The sequence below is a fragment of the Cuculus canorus genome, chromosome 19, assembly GCF_017976375.1.
Source record: "Cuculus canorus isolate bCucCan1 chromosome 19, bCucCan1.pri, whole genome shotgun sequence".
Taxonomy (NCBI): Eukaryota; Metazoa; Chordata; class Aves; order Cuculiformes; family Cuculidae; genus Cuculus; species Cuculus canorus.
In genome coordinates this window covers 7212465-7232414 of record NC_071419.1, presented here as the reverse complement: position 1 = coordinate 7232414, position 19950 = coordinate 7212465, and the positions used below count along the sequence as shown (strand labels likewise).

The window sequence follows — 19950 nt, the reverse complement described above, 5'->3', positions numbered from 1 at the left end:
TATCCTAAATAGTAGTACATTTGGAGAGATTACGCTAAATCTTTGCAGCAGGAAGCCATGCTTTCCTAGTTTACAAAGCAGCCTTAGCGCCTTAGAAACAAACCACTAAAGGGAAGCTAGGAAAGAAATACTTATGGTGATGTCATGGTATGGAGGAGTTAACCACGAACTCCCAAGGAGCAGGATCAAAGCCAAGTGTTCAGTGCAGTGTGGCTGAAGCACGAAGGTGGCACAAGGAGGACAGATGTCACCATTAGCTGAGCATGGGTCCTCCTTGCTGTTCTCAAGTCCTTACTCTGGGGACCTGGTTCAGCATTCAGTTACGCCTCCTCCTGTTACAGTTCAGAGCAAAATTCCTCCAAACCTAAGTCATACACAAACTGCTCTGCTAATGCAAATCAGGTCTTGGTGAACTCCCTAGAATTTCACCAGTGTGGCCCATGCTTATAGGGCTCTGGCTCAGTTCAGCATTTGAACGAACGCTTAGTTTTAAGTGCTTGCAGAATTGATGCTGACTTACCTCTCCTCAAGTCTTTTGCCTAATAAGGGCCAAAGAGCTAGACATAACACTCAGCAGAGAAGAGTAACCTTCAGCATTTGTATTTGCTTCTGTGGCCAAATTAAAAAAAAAAAAAAAAACACCAAAAAAAACCCCAATTTCCTAACACTAACAAATGAGGGAAAAAAAAAAATGCAAGTTTTCCAGAGGTCCTTCTGCAAACACTATCAGAGCTGTTCAAAACTCCTGACACCACAGATGTGGATTTCAAGGTATCTGATACCATAAATTTCCTTTGAAAGGCCCATTGAGATCACGAACAGAAGTCTGCTACTCTATCCTCTTCCAATTTCCAGCTTTCCTCTGTAGCTTTCATTTGTAAGGACTGCATACATCTAATAAAATAGGTCCATGTGAATATTACAGACAACAATGGGGAAACACGCATTGACTGTCTCGCCACCAAAAATGATACTGAAAGTCGCAGAAAGCTGGAACGGGTAATAAGCAGATACAAGAGATCACAGTGCTCCTTTTTTAAATGCATTATCCCAGACAGAATGTCAACTGTACTTATGGATCTGATGTTACAAAACATTTTTGTGTTATGATTCTCATTTCACATACAAGAGTATAATGAAGGAATAATTCTCTTGGAACAAATGTCATTACTGGGATGAGATCAGATCCAATCCAATCCTTTAGGTTTCAATCCAGCTCTGGTTGCTGTCACTGGGAAGACTCCTGCTGAACCGTAATGAACAAAAATCAAATGCAAAAATCCAAGTGGCATAGATACAAATTATATACATTTATTTTTATTCATTTTAAATAACATTCTTCTGTATAAATTCTGACATATATTCAAATCATACACTTTTTTTTTTTTTAAGAAATGCATTTGTAAGCATAGCCTATGCTTAGGAGACGTCTTATTTGGATGTCTAGTAAGACTGATGGGTTTCAGTTGGGAGCATGAACAACTTAAGGCCCACATTTTTCTTATTTTAATCGATCCCTCTGACAGATGAAGAGTAGAGTCCTGTGGGAGCTCATTTTAAAACTTCACTTTGAAGAGAAACATATTTTTAGGATTCAAGCTTATATCCTTTATTTAAAGGAGACTGTGCAAACTTTCTGCCACATTTATATTGCATGTAACATTTGAGATAAAGATGCTGTATAGCAGTGGTTAACTGGCTCAGGATACCTAAAGGATGCTGAATACATCCTCTCCTCTTTCACAAAATGGTTTCTAGCGTGCCAAGTTTGCTCAGCCTGGTCCAAGGGAATTATCATTCCAAAGGATGCCATCTCCTGACAGCTCCCCAGGGCTAGCTCTCCACACAGTTATTTCTAGCTACAGTGGTTCGTAAGATTCAAGATCATCTATCCACATCAACCAAATCATATTTTTGCTTGTCTTTTGCACTCTGTGCTTACCAAATGCTCTCCTAAGTTTTGAGCCATCCAGGCTGCCTCATGTCTTTGACACATCATTGCTTTTTGCCCTTTATCTGCTCCACTATATCCTCTTGCCTTCATTTATTTGACTGGAACTGAACTCATCCCATCCAGACCACTGGATCCGCAGGGCCTTCACAACCCTGAGGATCATGCCTTGAGAGCTGGTTTCCCACCTTTACCCAGCCCTCACCTGCCTTGTTGTACCTTCTCTATATTCTACAGCTACCGTACCGTGCCATCAACTGCCTTTCTGCACAACAGCTCCACCACCACAGCCAGATAGCGGCATGCCCAGTTAGAAGGTGATGCATGGTGGTCCTTCAGGAAAGCTACGTCTTCTGTATTGCCACATCAGCCCTAGAAGTCACCTAGATGCCTTTTGCTTGTCTTGACAGCTTCAGAGTTCGGCCTCAGTGTAGCCCTGTTAAGTCCATTTCTGGTTTCCCTGCCCATACCCCAACACGGCATAGGGCAAACCTCAGCATCTGTTTAGCTTCATGACAAGTTAAAACACACTGCAGGTCAGTGGTCCTGGTGGCCCTTAGTACCCTGGCACAGGTGTTTTACCTCTGCACCCCTTCAAAATACAATGCCTGGAGACAGAACTAACTCAGCTTCTCCCTTGCCTCCTGCAGTGCCCAGGGGAGAGCTCCACGATAGATGGAGAGAGCAAGGAAGAGCTAATCTCTACTGAAGTCAAACATGAAGCTGTTTATTCTTTCCTTACTGAGGCATTGATCTTCTTTTATAAAACGTTCCTCTGTGCCAAGAGGCCGGTTGGCTGGAATTTTCCAGATGAGTCATTTTACCATCTGACGAGCACTGTCCCAGTGCCACATCCTTGCTGTGCTCCAGTCCCTTCTAAAGAACATCCTGTGCTTTCCTCTGCTGTTCAAACCTGGGCATCCAGGTTCCCCCTGCCCAGCCAACATTCTCATCACATCTGCGTCAGCCATCTAGATCCCTTCATCCAGATGTGCAACCCACGGACAACAGCACAGCTGTACCACCCTCCCTTGCAGACTGACTGTAGGGCATCCTGCCCTCCTCTTCTATTGAAGCCCAAGGCTCAAAACCAAAGCATTTTGTGTAATTTGGAGGTCAGAAGCAGCCCAGATGCAAACACCTCCTGTGCTGTGGCAGGCATGGGCTAGAAGGACTCAGCACCTGACCTCACACTCTGGTTTTGCAGATGGTCATTACTTCTACAGTGAGAGAAAAATCAAAGCCTGTCCCTGTTACAAAGCAGCCTACAGTCACATCAAAACTTGAGGAAGAGGTGTTTTGTGGCAAAAATTAAAAGAGCTACTAAAATATTTTGGAAACATTGAAGTGAACAATCTGTCCATCACTTTACCCGCTAGCATTCACTGCAGAAGCTAACACTTCCTCAACTGCCTTTCCCCACCCTATCAAGTGACCATGTGCATCGCTACATCAGCACTGCTCAATAATTACAACTTTTAGGAAACTTTCTATTTTTTTACCACTCTGCTCTTAAAAAGCTGGATGAGTAACTCAAGGATTAGCAATATCCAGATTCCTCCTTCAGTCCTCCCCCATTTTACAACTAAATGTAACACTGCTCTGAATCACATCAGCCAGATTTATTACCTGAACTACAAGACCTCAGCCAGGCCCACAGCAGGCAACAGGAGCATTTCCATTGGCTCAGCCCTACCCGCAATATCACATTCTGCCTTCACCGTTTCCCTTTGTTATCCTCAAATATTTTCCTTCTTACTTGTCATGCCTCATCTTTAAATCAAGCAGCAAGTTTTTGAGGCAGAAATGGCATCTTTGTGGCTGTATTTAGAGCACCTATTCTTCCCTTCCTCCCCCCCAAAAAAATCTCCAATGAAAAGAAAAGCCTCCATGCAGCACCAGAAAGCAAATAAATAATCACCACATTCTTCCTACTATTTCTCATCTTGAGAAACATTTACTTTGCCTGGCTCTGAGGATGCATCCATCCGCTCCTGCTGACCTTTAGCAGGTACTTCATTTATCCTCAGCATCAGTTGCTTGCAAAGCACCAACAAGCACAGCAATGCAGCTTTAGTTCTGAGGTTGGTCATGAGTTCAGTGAAATATTTGTTTCACGCCCTGCTTAAACGCGATGGTATTGATTTTCATGGATCAGACCTGGCAGCTCCCCGGCACAGCTCCCTGTGCTGTGCTGCCCGTTGGCTGTTCTTCCTCTGCTAACAGTCCACCAGCCTCCCACAAAAATCAGGGGAATCTAAAACCTAAGGTCCTCTGTAGTTTTTTCGACAGCTGATTCCCCACCAACCACCATTTTGTGCTACATGAATTTCCTGAAAGCATCCATGCACTTTTAGCTTTTAAGCCTAGAAGCACAGATCCATTCCTGCCAGCTCTTTGACTGAAAGCCGTTTCCACCCAAATCCAAGAGATTTTTGCCCTTATGAGGCCGTGAGGCAGCGCTCAGCCATCCAGCACATCCAGCACGTCCTTTGTCACTCTGTCAGCACCGGAGAGATGGCCATGAGATCTGCTCACATGATGAGCAGCACTTGGGCAGCTCAGCCATCGAGATCAGGCTCTGAATGCATTCATGACAGTGTATTTGCATTTTGTATAAAGACTTAAAAGCAAGTAACAGAATGGTACATCCGATTTTTGGACACCTACTAGGCCCTAGTCATGGCAACACTGGTATTCACTCTACATTTAAAGGAATAGGAAAATTTAACAGATGCAAGTAGGGAGCACTCACATTTTCTCTAAAAAAGAAAGTTATCAATGACACTAGAAGAAAAGCTTTAAGCAGTCGGTGTTTGCCAGAGTCCCAGCTCCAACAATATTGCCATCCAATTTACAGTATTTTTGACAATTCTCGTGCTTTTTTTTTTTTTTCCTTTTTAAACAACATCACTAACCGCTGTACAATTAAAATCTAGATGATAAAATTACCTGGGCAACAGGGGAGGTCGGGGAGGGACTCATGGTTTTGTTGTTGGGAGTTTTTTTGCTTGGTTGGTTGTCTTTTTTTACAAATAATTACAAATACAATTCCAAGAAGATATATTACATTTTATATACAGAACACACCATTTCTATCAGGGTAGGGTATTAAGCCTAGCTTTTAATTTTACATGGCAACCCTGAGATGTCTTGTCGTCTTCCCTTGCACAGAAACTATACAAGTTCATTAACTCCTTCTAGAAAAAAAAAAAAAACAACAACGGATTGCTATGATTTAATAGCATCATCACCCTGTATAAATACTCAGAAAGGGAAAAGCTTAGTCTCCTCCCTAGCTCGAATATCATCATTATTTTTTTTCCTGTTTCCCTGCTTAGTGGAAACCGATAATGGTGACTTGTTTCAAGTGTGCAACTCACTCCTCTACTTGCTTCTTGGTAGTACAGTGAACAATTATTTCCCTTTTATCGTCCTCCTTTTCAAATGAATTATACCAGGAACTAATATGAAGCCTTTTCAAAGGCCTGCTTCCTGAAAATCCACTGTTAATTCATGAGCTACTTTTCAAACTAAAGGATGCAGATACAAGAATGCTGGAAATCAAGTAGCTCCTGATTAATTGTTGGGGGCTGCTTTCTCCACCCCATCACTAAAACAAAAATATTTTAAGATCAGCACAATCCAGTCTCTAACAACAGTGAATTCTATGGATCTTTATGGAGAACAGGACACTGAATGCATTCCACCATATTACCTGAAATTCGGATGTACTACACTTTTTTTCTGTTCACCTGCAAGCTACAGCATGGCCAGCCTACGAGTATCTGAAGAGCAAATTCCTCTGCGAGGAGCCTTGGCACGGATCCTGATACCCCTTCCACAAGCCCTGTAACTTTCTTTAAGCCAACTCTGGAACAGCTGGATCGCTTCTTCTAAGCTTTATAATTATGCATGGGAGTAGTCAGCGTTAGCTGTCCATTCGGTGCGACTTCATTCCCATCGTCTTCCAACAGCCCCGAAACATCAGCGTTGGGGATACTGTCATGGTAGCTGCTAAAACTGATGTTGTCCTCTTTGAGTTCAATGGTCCAAAAAGGAGCGTTAAGTTTTCTGTTTTGATACTCACGGTACATGTAGACAGCACCCACAAAGCCCATTAGTAGGACCACAACAATGATGATAACTGTCAAAATAATTATGTTAAACTGAGTCCACGAAACATCTGCAAAAGCAGAGGTGCTGTTGTCAGAGGAACTCATAGGAAATATAGTCTGTATAGTTGTTGGTGTCAACGTACTGTTTATCACTGCAGTCGAAAATGATGTTGCCTTGCTGGCATTTGGAGCAGAAGTTGTAAACTCCCTTGTCTCTGGGCCAGGAGTGGTTTCTACAAAACAAATAAAAAATTATTAATAAAAATATGCTAAGCTGGAATCAAACACAAACAGAAGAGATTTGACATTTATATCACAGTTATTATGGCAATTAAGTCTACACTGTTAATGCTGGTGTTTTTTCAAAGTAATTGGTTAGTTAGAGTTGCTTTTTTTTTTTTTTTTAAGTAATTCAATGTGCCCAGTGCTCACTGACTGCATCATTCCTGTGAAAAACTGGTGATGGATGGATCAGTGCAGCAGCCAAGATTCAGTGTTAGACACATGAGCTCCTGATGAAAGCAAGGCCACCTGGTCCAGCTCATAATCCAAGCCATGAAAACAGGGCTCTACCAAGTCCAGCAAGTTTGGACATTAAACCTAAGGAAGGCAGAGTTTCACTGTTGTCTCTGGGAGGACACAGTAATTCCAAGAGCTTAAACCTTTCACAGTCAGGACACGAGATGTAGGATTTATATTCACAATATGGGGATTTATTTCTGCCTTACTTGTACATGATCAAAAATGAAAAAAATGAACCATCAGTACTCGGCCATCACAGTGTTTAGCAATGGGTTTCAGTATTTACACTGCTTTACATAAAAGGGCAAAATAACCCCAGATCTGCTTTTGAATGAGAGAGTCATACACAAATCTCATGGAAACCCCCAGTCTGTGTAACCAAAAGCAGAACATGACCGAATCACAACAGGAAAAGACTGTGAATGTTCTTACAAAGCATTCAAAAGACAGCAGAAGCCAGCTGGGATCCTGTTTTGGTATCAGTAAGTCTGCACACAAAGGATGAGAACATGGTAACTACTAGACTATGTCTCACAAGCTCCATCTTCCTCTGCAGCCTCTTCCCAGCCACAAAATAGCCAAGAACTTCCCTTGCTTCCAGCACACGAGGGATAACTGCCTTCTCAGATCTATGAGGCAGTGACAAGATAACACCAGAGATCTCATAAATGGGACGGAAATTCATTAAACCTTCTTCATACCGCTTGATCCTCAGAATGCACCATAAAAGCCTGAGTATTAGGCTCCCAAATGCAACTGATAAAGCAACTTCTGCACAGGAATAACATGATCTATTTTAGATTCTTGAGTCTAGGCAGGAGGAACCCTCCAGAAGCCAAAGCCTCAATCAACCAAAATGTTCTCTACACCTATTGCTCCACTGGACTCTCTGCACCCTTCTTTCCCATGCTCTTCCATTTCTCCTTCTGCCATCAGAAATGCAACTTCATTTTAAACCTGCTTCCAGCTGCAGCAATTACAGCTGATAGTGCTGTGCTGTATTGATCCAGCTCTCCTGAAAAGAACATTCTACTAATTATGACTGAGGAGAGTCACTTCTGATGGACTAATTTTGCACTAAGTTTCATCTCCAGTGGCAACAGGAGCTGTAAATATTCAGCAAGTCTTCTGCCACGAGCCCTTGGGGGAACTCTCATGAGTTAACTGCAGCTTGTCATGTTCCCAGTTCAGGTGATGAAGAAAGAAACTCCTCTGGAGGGGTTATCATGCTCCTAATTTTGGCTCCTGCACAGAATCCCTCATCCCTGCAGCAGCTCCTGTATTCTCTGCAGGTCCTACCTTAGGTTAATAAGGATACTTAGCATGCTGAATGCCAGAAAGCACTTCTGTAAGGAGTTAACAGGCAGAATTAGATCACTTTAAGCTGAAAGACAGGAGGTTGAGATGAGATATTAGGAAGAAACGATTTCCTGTGAGGGTGGGGAGACACTGGCCCAGGTTGCCCAGAGAAGTCATGCATGCCCCGGGGCTTGGAGCAACCTGATCCAGTGGGAGGTGTCCCTCACCATGGCAGGCGGTGGAACTGGATGATCTTTAAGGTCCCTTCCAAACCAAACCACTCTATGATTCTGTCAACTGCACAGTAGGAAGCAATGTGACAGGCGCAAAAAGTTCCTGGATACAGCTCTGGGAGAAGGGCATGAGGAATTCAGTCATCCTTTCCAAATTCCTTCATCAATACTCAATTCTTGGCAAACCCTGCTGGTAGCTATAATTAGAAAAAAGCAGAACAGAGACAATGGCTGATTCACCAGCAAGGAAACAGGACTTTTCTGGGTTCTATTTGTGAGTCAGCATCAGTTAAGTGCTGGCAAGAGGGACATGGGTGAAAACATTTCCTGGAACTAACGGCAACGTCACGGTGAAACAGTGCCGTTCTCTGACCGCTGACTGTCGCCTTTGGGCTGTAAAACAATGATGCCTGTTTCCACTTGCCAGGGCCGTGCCAGCCCTCCAGATGTCCGAAAGCAGCTCCTTGAGAGCAGCAGCTGTTCAGTCAATGGGCTGCTTTGGCAGCTTTGACATGAACGTCATATCCAGCTGCCTGATTGAAATGCAAAGCTTCTGCTGCCTCCTGCAATGAATGAGCACCGGCAGGAGCCAGGCCCGCACCAGCAGCCCACGCGCCAGCACTCGGGGAAGGATGTGATGCTCAGCTGGGTGGCATAGTGCCACACTGCATCACTAAATCCATGCTGCTGTATTCCACCATCGCAGCAGGAACACTATCCACTCAGAGGTCAAAAACTATACTATTGGTCATCCTATACATCCTTTGAATATTCTCTCCATCGGCCTTGAAAGCATCAAAACCACGGTCAGGCTTAAGACTCTCAACAGACCCTGTGGATACTCAAGGTTGGGTTTAGCTTTGGCTGTTCAAAACGTGCTCTCTTTTCAGCTGCAACCACTTCGAGTCTGGGTGATGATTTCGTTCTCCAAGCCACTCAAAATTAGGCCACTCAAATGCACTAGTGGCTTATGAAATCTTAACCTAAAACCAATGCACAACAGTACCTTAGCATGTCAATTTTTAGGCAAGTTGTGAGAAACGGTACGCCTTTTTAATTTCTTAATAAGGAAGGAAAAGAGCAGGTGCTAGAGAAATAGAAAAGCATGCCCCAGATCCTTGGAAAGGATGCAGTCTTTCCCCACACCAGGAAAAGGCTATAACAACATCACTGAAATAAAACAACTAGTGAAAATTACAAGCAAAGCCATACATACGGGTTTTAATGGAGCAAGGTCACATAGCTCTTTGCACAAAGACAGAGCTGTGCAGGGGGAGATAATGGATGACTCAGTGCAAAAGTGCCATTTCCAGCTCTGCAACTGTACCGTTACAGCTAATGAACATTCAACTTTTTTGTATTGATCATCTCCCCACGCAGAGAAGAACTCTGTGATTACACCTCCAGAGAGCAGCATGGGAGTGAAAACCACATTAAGCTCCTAATGGAAGACCTGAATTAAATCTCTGTTGGTGACAAGGACGAATTTGAGCCCAGATACTTTCCTGAACTCTGGGTCCTATTATCTATCATGTAATGTTTCCATGCATGGAGCTGGAGATCCACCTTGTGGACCATCCTCCTGACAGCCACTGAAGGAGAACTTTAAGAACTGTTTTCTCATTTTACTATGAGTCCTTGTGCTATGCAGTAGCCTCTCTAAGCACCACAGCTCGGTTGTGTCTGAGATGCTGCAAAGAGCGTCTAAGATGTGGACTGAGGACTGATGAGAGACCTCGAGAACAGGTACCAGTAAATACTGGTGTTAATTCGCTGTGCAAGTTTAGATCTCATCTTGCCAAGCTTTGGCTTCTCTATTCAGAAAGCAAAAATAAAAGAATATCTAAACTTGGTCCAAGCAGTGATTGTCTGCAGAGCATCACGAGTGACAAACTTCCTATAAACACCCTTTCTAGGGAACTAGACAGTGCTACCAATAGGCTAGTCAATAAGGACAATTCACTGGCCACGAAGAGGTTGAGTATACCAAGCAATGCAAATATAAAACCTACCTTAAAATACACTGCTAATTGGTTTTGTTTTCCAGCTTGTTCACTAGAGGTGCCAGCCACAACCTGGGAATCAGAGTAGTGACTCTAAACCCCAGATTTCAAGGCCAGTAGGCATCAATGTGCAATAAAGGTCTGGTTTTCTTCCCTATACCACAGTCCAGAAAGGATCTGAACCAAGCTGAACAATTAACAGTATATTCCCTCCCCAACTTTCAGGCAGCTTGCATCCACCGGAGCCGCACAACAAGCTTCAACACTAATTTGAAGAGCACGTTTTACCTATCCTGGTGCAGTTGGTCCCCTCAGGGTCTTGGACGTAGCCATCCTCGCACTCCTCGCAATGAAACCCAGCAGTGTGGTACAAGCAACCGATGCACTCCCCGCTATCCGGCTTGCACACGCTGGGTGACTGTGCTGGGTCCACATTCCCATTGCATTCACATCTTATGCAGATGCTGTCAGAGTTGTAGTAGCCGTTGTCACACCGGTTGCAGTTCGGGCCGGTGTAGCCAGTTTTGCATTTGTCACATGTTGGAGCAGTTTCACCAAGCTCTAAAGAATACAGAAAGCAAACCAGGAATGTGCCATAGCTCCTCACAAAGAAACAGCTGCTGTCAGATTGGTTCTGTGGGACCTGACCACAAGTCACTGTGACAAAAATCAGCAGCCAGTGTTGCTGCTGAACCGATCTCAAAATTTAAGCTGAAAACATAACTTTTGACCCGGAGCATTTTGTGTTTCTAGAGGAAAAAAGCTTTGGGGATTTGTGATGCCTTGTACCAGCATCACAGAGCATGCTTAGCATGTTGCTAAGCAAATTGAACATTTCCATCTCAAACAGCCAGTTTCAAAAAGCAGATGGAACTGTATCAGAGATGTTAGCAATCGCCAGAAACTTTTTGGCCTACATGAAGCCAGAGGTGGCTTCATTGCAAAACTGACCAAGGAAATATCAAAACAGAAAGAATCTTACATGTGTTTATTACAGCTATGACTTCTCTCAGTCACATGAAAACGGAGCAGGAAGACTGGGAAGTCTGGAGTCCCATGGAAACACTCAGGAGAGGGCTCATAGAAGTACGGATGGCTACACGGCACTGCTGTCCCCCTCCTGTACCTCTCCTGCCTGCCACAAGCCCAGCAGTTTCACTCTGCGAAACTCTGCAGGCTCTTCAGAGCAGGCTGCAGCCTGCAGAGAGGCTTCTCAGATACTCTCCCCTGCGCAGCTGCTCTCACGGGCAACAGAAGCACCAGGGAGGCATCGTGGCAGGCGCTGCTTCCAGCAAGGTGCCCGGTTCCCACAGACTGGAGCTTCACAAGCTGTAAAATGCCTCGCTAGGCTGATGTACCCCAAGTGGCAATATAATTGAAGAGAGCTACATTCGCTGTCTTAGGAATTAGACCAAAACAAAAGTCTTACGTATTCGGCAGGTGCCAGTCGATGCCACGGTGGAGCATGGGCAGCGATGACAGGCGTGGGCAGGGTGGGCACTTCTGTAGAAGCCCTCCTTGCAGAGCTCGCAGTGGTTTCCCTTGGTGTTTTCTTGGCAGTCCTGGCAGATGCCTGGGGAAGGGAAAGGAGCACAAGCAACCTTTTGGCAGCAGGAACTGGAGCAGAACATTTGGAACAAGAATCTGCATGGAGTGCTCTCAATTATCAGAGCTCACAGGTGATTTTGGATGCCCTCTGGCCAAAACATAATCTTGGCCTCTTATGACCTCGTGATGGTTGTCGCCCCCTCCACCAGCACACACATATAATATGAAAAAGTAGGCAGCCCCAGTAGAGAGACCCAGAGCTCATCACTGCAAAATGTCAGTGCAGGTAAACACATGCTATCAATATTAAATAATTCTCAAGGAAAGGAGTTTCAGTTTACATTTGTGCCACCGAGATGGAATCCTGATGCTTCAAATGCCCTTCTCCCAAGAGAGATCCCTCCAGTTTATGCCTTTGCCCTTTCCTGCATGCAGCCTCTTCCTGCACCCCAGAGCTGGTGGTCAGGATAAGGACATGCTGCTGTCCTGGTTCCTTTCCATCAGCGTGGTTCCAGCTCCTCCATCCCCATCACAAGCACGAGGCAGCAGCAATTACTGACCTTCCCAGAGAAACAGAGGAGAACTGGGGGTTCAGGTCAGCCACCTCCCCTTTCTGGGGAAGGTCCCAAAACAGAAAATCAACATGCTGTGTCTTAGCAGATTCCTAACAGCTCTCTAAATTGAATTTTGATGTTGTTGTGACCAGAGAAAGAAAAATCTCCCCAGTTATCTAAATGTAGCCCCTATCAAAAGCCCATCCACCAACAGGAACATTCCACAATACAGCAGGCTCTTCATCGAAGTGACAATGACCCGAGAGAAGCTTTTATGATTAAATCCCATGTACAAGACTCTGAAAAGGCAATAGCCGCCTTCTTACGAACCAGGGCGGCACAGTGCAGTTTATTCCCTGCATAAATAAGCATAGACAGGAGATTAGGTGAGCTAATCTAGCAGTGCTGTTGGGGCATGGAAAAGTCTCGTATCAACATTAACCACACAAAAGATCCTGAAATTAGGTTAATGCTGACTGTTAAAAAAAACACAGTGGATTTTCTTATTATTATTGGAACAGTTTGGCTCCCTTGCAAGCCCAACAGAATGCGCGGCTCCTACTCTTTCCATCCAAAGTGATGACTTTGCAGCTGAGCATTCCTGAGCAAGCCCAGTGCATCCTTGCAGCTGACCCTCGTGTTCAAGGCAAGAAGCAAACCTTGACAGCTGCTGCTTTTGGGAAGCAGCCGATTCACCCGCGCAGTGGGGCTGGCAGCACCCTGATGACTAAGGATACTTGCACGGCGTCTGCTCCCACACACTGTTTGCTCTTCACCCAGCAGCCTGTCAGACACGAGCCGGTGGTTTTTGTGGGAGAGATGTCAGGGTTAGAGGGAAAAATTATCCGCTGGTCTCAGTTTCTCCATTTCAAACCTCAATGAGCTCCTTCAGCGGGATGCCTGGGACACATCGGCTCGCGGAAAGTCGATTTGCCCAATCAGCAGTGAGGGTGCCTTGACCCGTGCTCTGCAGGCATTAATGGTGGTATAAATCTGGAATCATACCTGCGTTTTCTGTACAGTCTTGGTCATTTCAGAGCCAACGTCTTTCCCATCGGTGGAAATTACTCCCATCTATCTATGGCAACCTTGCAAAATGGCTGCATTTCCAATGAGTCAGCAAGTGGCTCAGCCATGCAACACACGCATGGGCTTGCAATCAGGTATCGCTGTGGAAAGCCTTAATAATTAATAGCACTTCCCATCCTGATAATGCCCTCAGGAAGGATCAGACCTCACAGTACCCCAACTGGGATGAAGCAACCAAACTCATTGCACAGCACAAGACAGGGCACAAGGGTCGTGTCGAAGGAAGCGCTGGTGCCTGGGGAGCTCTGGCTGCCCAATTTCCAATCCAGTAATTTTAAATATTCCTTCTGGTCAGAGTAACATCGCGCAGAGCCGGTGGCAGAGCCGGCAGAGGGAGCCCAAATACAGCATTAATGCAAAAGAAACCTGAAAATTTGACAAAGGCTCCACACAGCTGATGGAAAGCCGGGGAGGTCACACAAAGTGCATTCTCTAAAGAAGGCTGAGAGCACTGCGTTACTTATTAGATGTCAGATGTAATTTTTAATTGACCCTTCTCTGGTCTGGTTTTGTTGGTTTCTCCCACCCCCATGAATAAATAAAGCAGATAGAGGAAAATTTTAAAGAAAGGATTTCTGTCAAATCAACAATACGTCATTAACCAAAGAGTGTTTTTCTGTGCAGTATTGTGGTCAGCGCAGCCCCATCTCAGAGGCAAGGTCTGGGCTGGGATTTGGCTTGGTTTTATTTTTTTAAATCAAGAGCAGAGGGAGCATTGAGGGAGAAAAAGGAAGAGCAGATTCTCTTACTCCTTCACAAAACCCACACACAGAGCTCCAAGTCAGCAACACAGCTGATGCGCACAGAGCTCAAGGCAGACTCTTTTATCCTTCAGTAATAGTAGGACAGAAGCACATGAAGTTCAGGAGAGGAACAAACGCAATAATTTATCTTCAAGGAGCACAGATCCAGCGCCTGCCGCTACCCTCAACTCCAAGAAGGATCAGGGCATTGGCTGGGTACAGTCAGCACTGCAGCTGCCTATTCCTCTGCTGTAAAACCACAGGCTACAAGGAACAGGCACTGGTGCAGAAACTGCCCACAAACACCATACTCACCGAGCATTGCCTCTCTACCAACTGCAACACTTCCTAAATTATTGCTCCTTCCTAAGCTGCTGGATAAAATATTACAGAATTGCATTTCAGTCTGGAAGTTTTGATGAGAACTTGGATTTCGAAGTGCGAGCTTTGTTGCTGAAATGGGTATTGCACAGGCAGTCACATAACATTGCTCCTCTGGGACCTCTCCTTTCAGTAGAGATGGGAAAGCAATTAGGTTCCCCCCTGCCCTCTCATACACTATTCAAGCACAGGTGCTTCGACATTCGCACTCCATCAGTGTCTGAGTGAGACACAGTCAAAGAACAATCAAGGAAAACAAACACCACAAATTTATAAAAAGAGGGCAATATTAATTAGGTGCTGCTGTTTTTTTCCAGCACTAATCATGTTATCTGTGGCAGTAACAGTCACCTTACGTCAGTGCCGCTACAGTATATGTTTCCAGGTAAACAGCAGTTCAACAAAAGCTCTTTAAAAGCCCGTGTTGTGTATTTGTGCAAGTGCAAAGAACAATAGAGCACTGATTTCCAATAGAGACTGCAGAATAAAGGCTCTGCACTGCAGCCTGGGGTACGTAAGGCAGCCTTTATTGACTTCTTTGAGAAGAGGACTAGCTCCCATCCTCTTATCCTATATTTTCATTTCAGTTTTAAGGTGAATATTCTCGCTACTCAAGGCATAAAGATGCAGGTGAAGAGGATGAGAGCAGACGTCAGCTGAAAACAGAGGCAGAGCACAAAGGTAAGGTCTGTACCCATTATGGTCACAAAAGGAAAGTTACCTGTTAAGCTGTTGCAGGTGTTGGAGTGGTTGTTGCACTGGCATGGCTCACAGGTGGTTTCGTTAAACTGGTAGTATCCATCATGACACCGGTCACACTTCAGGCCCATGACACCAACTTTACACTGGCATTGCCCAGAGCTGCACAGAATAAAAACAAACAATGAAATCTGTATGGACTGGGAGGCATCCACAGTACAAACCTCTGGTCAGTGCTTTGAACTCCCTTTCTGGAGAGGGAGACTGCGCAGAAACACGTGCTGGAAACAGGACATGAAACCCATGGGCAACAACTACTAAAAAGCGATGGGGAGTTCAAGAAAGGCTGAGTCTCTACTAACTCGTTGCCCTGACAGCACTTCCAGCAGGCACCAGAAACCACCACTCTCTGGCCTTGGCCCAAAGCCATCCCTTTGCATCAGCCCCTAGCAGATGCTCTGACAGCCCCTCTGGTCCGCCCCCCTCTGGTCCCAGCTTCAACAAACACCAGCACCGGGTCCTGTGGGACACTGGGACACCCATTGTCAACACATCTGAACAACAAAAGAGCACCCACGTGTATAATCACCTCCCCTCCACATCAGTGCCAAGCAGTACCTCATGGATTTTTGGGGTGAGCAGGTGATTCCCTGCTCATCACCTGCTTTCCCAGCTCCCCCCGAGAGCCAGCAGAGCAGCTCAGGTGTCTCGCTCAGGAAAGGACAGGCATCAGCCATCTGCACTCCCTCCGTGATCTCACTTATCGCTTCCACACAACATCCCCACATAGCCACCCAGGCAAAGTCCTTCTCCCCAGTCAACTTCTACCCAGGAAAAGCCCATGAAAGGCAGAGGGGGTTTTCCCTTCCCCTGGGGTTGCCACTAAAGTGAACCCCAGGCAGGAGCCTGTTTACTTGGGCACGGAGGCTCCAGCGCAGGGTGGAGCTGTGCGCAGTGAAACTAGAGGGTATTGGTGTTAGCTGGCATGAGCAAATACCATAAAGCTATAAAAAGCAGAGGTTACCCTCATTCCTTTGGCTTTCCATGCCAGTCTTTCCACACAGAGGCTTCAAACCTATTGCTTTCATAAGCAACTTGATATACTAGCAGCATTTAGGCTCAACTCCCAGAGAAATCACAGGATGGATAAAATGCTCTGTCCCATCAAACCCCCCAACTGCAGCTACGGCTCATCCCACCAGCACAAGTGGGAGCCAAGGATGAGAACATGCCAAAGTGCCTCTGGATAGCCTGCAACAGCCCTGGGGTGACCTGAAGGAACCCTCAACACCTGCGTGCTGCACAGGGAAGCCAGGACAGTGCCCCATGAAAGTGTGGTTTGGTCTCTTCCAGGAGATGGATTGACTTGTAGCAGGAACCATTCACAGAGCACACTGCTGGATGCAGCTTCCTCATAGCTCTCCCCCTGCAGAACCTCCATCCTATTCATCCACTTCTTTAATTCAGTATTTCAGGGTTCGGTGTGCCTGCACAAAGATAACCTATTGTTCTCCCTTCCTTCTCCTGGGGAAGAGCAAGCAATGCACAATTTGTTTCTAAAAGCCCTTAGAAAAATCTGCTGATTAAAACTAATAGAGGCTGAGTCTCCAAGTGGCTTGGATGCACTATTGATGAGATGGTTTTAATTAAAATGCAGTAGATTGCAATGTTTTGGGGAAGACGTTGCCTCTGCTAGAAATTAACATAATTTAGTATTTCTGTTGTTCATTTGCTTGCCAAAGGAAGAGGAAATACTCAAAGGCACACCAAAATACGGAACTCAGCCCAAGCGGCTGCACAATTAAATAGTTTCATAATATGAAATTTCAGGCATATTTTATGGGCTGATTACAAGAAGGAAAAAGAAATATGATGTATCCTTGCTTTCCAGACCATTATCTGGAATTGCAGCAGGCAGATGCAGAATTCAAAGGGATGCTGTTAAGCAGCTCAGGGTGTTTGACTTTTAAAGAGCTTTTGACAAGACCTAACATTAATCCAAATGTTGCAAGTGTTTAAAATAAGAGCAAAGAAAGTACTTTGGTTTTATTTGCCTCTGACCGCTACCAGACAGATATTCCTATAAGCAGGCAGGGGACAGGCAGGCAAAGCCAAGCAGGGGAAAGCAGTTAATTTGGGGAGGATGCGATATTCTGCCTGAAAACTCATCTTCTGGGGATGTGACCTCCGAACAGGACTTCACAGGACTCATGACAGAGATGTCACCCTCCCAGGCTTCCTCGTGCAGCCCGTTTCACTCTTCTAACCCTCAATCAAGCCTTTATCTATCTCCTCATCCTCCCAGTCAGTACCCTTCATTCAGGCTCCCCATGTTAGAAAACTTCATGTTTTCTAAAGCAGATTTATTTCCCCCATGACTGCTGGAGCTCAATGCAGCATTTTGGGGCAGTGTCCCTTGATTTCACTAGCTGGCTTAAAAATAACAGGAAAAAAAAAAGCTATTTTTGGTGTTTTTTTTTTTTTTTTTTTACAAAAAGACAGTTTTGGAAAGTTTGGGTTTAATGCCTCTCAAGCAGACCTTTTCTCAACATGTTACACATGGCGCAGTGCCAAGTTCTGCATGTGCAAGAATTAAATCACTCAGCAAATATAAAGCTTTGCCTGTGGTCATTGCTTCCATAGAATAAAGGCCCCTTACAACACTTCTTTTCATAGCTCCAGCCCAGTAAAGACCGTCAGACACTTTTTAAAGCAAAGGTCAATGATATAAATGCATGGAACCCACAAAAAAAAAAAAAAAAAGAAAGAAAAAAAAGTCCTGTTAACAGACCGATTGTGGCCATAAAAATCCAGAAACTTAAAAGAAAAGACCCACAGTTTAATATTTGCACAGCAAGAACTGAACTGGGGTTCAGCCAGTAATTTTGTTTTGGGGGAAGCGGGGGAGAAGGGAAGAGGGAAACATTTTGATGCAGCAACATCAATTGCTCAACTCCATTTCACATGATTATTAACTCCACTGACGCCAGCCAATTTTTAGCTCTCAAAAGCATTGATGGAAGGATGTGTTGGGACAAAAATCAGACTTCCAGTAACAAAAGTCTCCTCCAGCCTTGGTTTCTACTAGATTTTTATTAATATACTTACTTTAAAGAGGGTGTAGGTAGTATATATATCACTATCACATCATCCATCAACTTTATATACATTTCCTAATGATTAAAACCATCACCAGCGTGAGGGATCCTGTCTGGAGGAGCAGGTAGTGATTAGCCAGCTGGCAGGAACAGGGCAGCCCACGTGCAAGGCTTGGATCGACACCGAGTGAGCCGACTCTACAGGGGTGAGGGCTGCACGCCAGGCTGGAGACCCCCCCTCAGGGCAGGAGCTTGTGCATCACTTTGCCCTCAGCCCTTGGGTTTCATGTTGTGCCTTAGGAACTACTGTCTCAGTGCCTGCAGGGCAACAGCCTGGAGCTGGATGGCACCCGCCATCAGGATGATGCCCCCCCCAGGACAGCAGCAGACACTGGGGAGGGGGTTGTAGATAAATGCAAACTGCTGGGCAAGAGGGAGCACCCTACACCCCAAAACAGGTATGCAAGAGCCAGTCAGATTTCACTTCCCTCCCTACCCTTCTACTCCAGTCAAAGGGAAAAGCCATAGGGTTTAGGAAATCCCATCACCCACCAAGCGATTCCTGACACTGGCGGCAACAAAACATTCCCCATGGTGGGATTTTAAGTGGATGGCAGCTTTATGGCCAGAGAAGTTATGGAGACACAACACAGAACCCCCCCACCATGCTGTGCATTACCCTGGGTGCTGTTAAACAGGAGGATTGCGGATAGTTTTGAACCCACTTGGAAGTGTCCTACGAGCAGAGCACAAAGAAGAGGGAACAACCTCCAAAATCCCATCTCGTGCCTGGCCTGAAGCTGTAGAGCATTGTGCGGATCGTTTTCTCCCAGGTCTGATGGCTGGGAAAGGACACACGGATGGGATAGGCTCCGTCTGGAAGCTCAGGGAATGCTGTAACCCTGCACTGCTCCGCACAGGAAAGCGAGGCCTCATCACAAAGACAAAAAAATAGCATTAAAATATCTGTGATCTGAGAGAGACCGCAATGTGTACTTGCATCTGCACTGGGTCTCCACTCCTCCTCCACAGAAACATCCTTAAGTTAGGGGGGACATGACAGACAAGATGGATGGGAAGACAGAGGACCATAGCCTAAAGGGCTGTTGGGAGGCTTGCTGTGCACAGTTTAATGGTGTAAGAGAAAACCCCCAGCAAGCTCTAATCGTTTATTTTCTTCTTTTTTTTTTTGTTTTTTTTTTTTTTTGTTTTGTTTTCCAAGGAGGAGGGAAGGGAGAAATTCATTCTGAATGTTTTCCCAGCTGCTGGAAAAACGTGGATGCCCAGCTGCTGTTGAGAGCCCAGGGGCTGCCTGACCAAATCAGAGACAGCCAAAAAGACGCAGCACAGAGCTTTTGTGCCTTTACTTTCAAAGCATATGAGCCCAGGAAGATGCTGGGGCAGAGTCAGACAAGGAGGGAGCTCCCCTGGGTCTCAAACCAGGGCACGCTATGGGGATGAGCCACACAAAACCTCGCATGGCTTTGAAGGAGAGCTTTGCCAAAGACATTTATCGTCTTCATCTTGAAGCACAGAGCATACGAACACATCCCTCACACTACAGTGTCTCCCAGGACCAGGACCATCTCCAGAAGAGCCTCGGATGGGCCACACTGCCTTAGCAAAGACGAAAGCTCCTGTCAGCCCTTCCACAACTCGATGGCTTCTCCAGCTTCACCTGGTACCCCAGCCCAGCCCAGCCACTTCCTTCT

At 45.5% G+C, this 19950-nt stretch overlaps 1 protein-coding gene across 1 annotated transcript in view; it reads right to left on the bottom strand.

Annotated features, from left to right (window-relative positions):
* Window positions 1–1295: 1295 nt before the first annotated feature.
* MEGF9 (multiple EGF like domains 9) overlaps window positions 1296–19950 on the bottom strand; it is a 56878-nt gene continuing 38223 nt past the window's right edge. Inside the window, exons 3-6 of the mRNA XM_054084428.1 lie at window positions 15163–15302; window positions 11556–11699; window positions 10415–10687; window positions 1296–6302 (exon numbers count right to left, since the gene is read on the bottom strand). Coding sequence (XP_053940403.1) covers window positions 5848–6302; window positions 10415–10687; window positions 11556–11699; window positions 15163–15302 — 1012 coding nt within the window. The 3' untranslated portion in view covers window positions 1296–5847. The remainder of the gene's footprint in view (window positions 6303–10414; window positions 10688–11555; window positions 11700–15162; window positions 15303–19950) is intronic.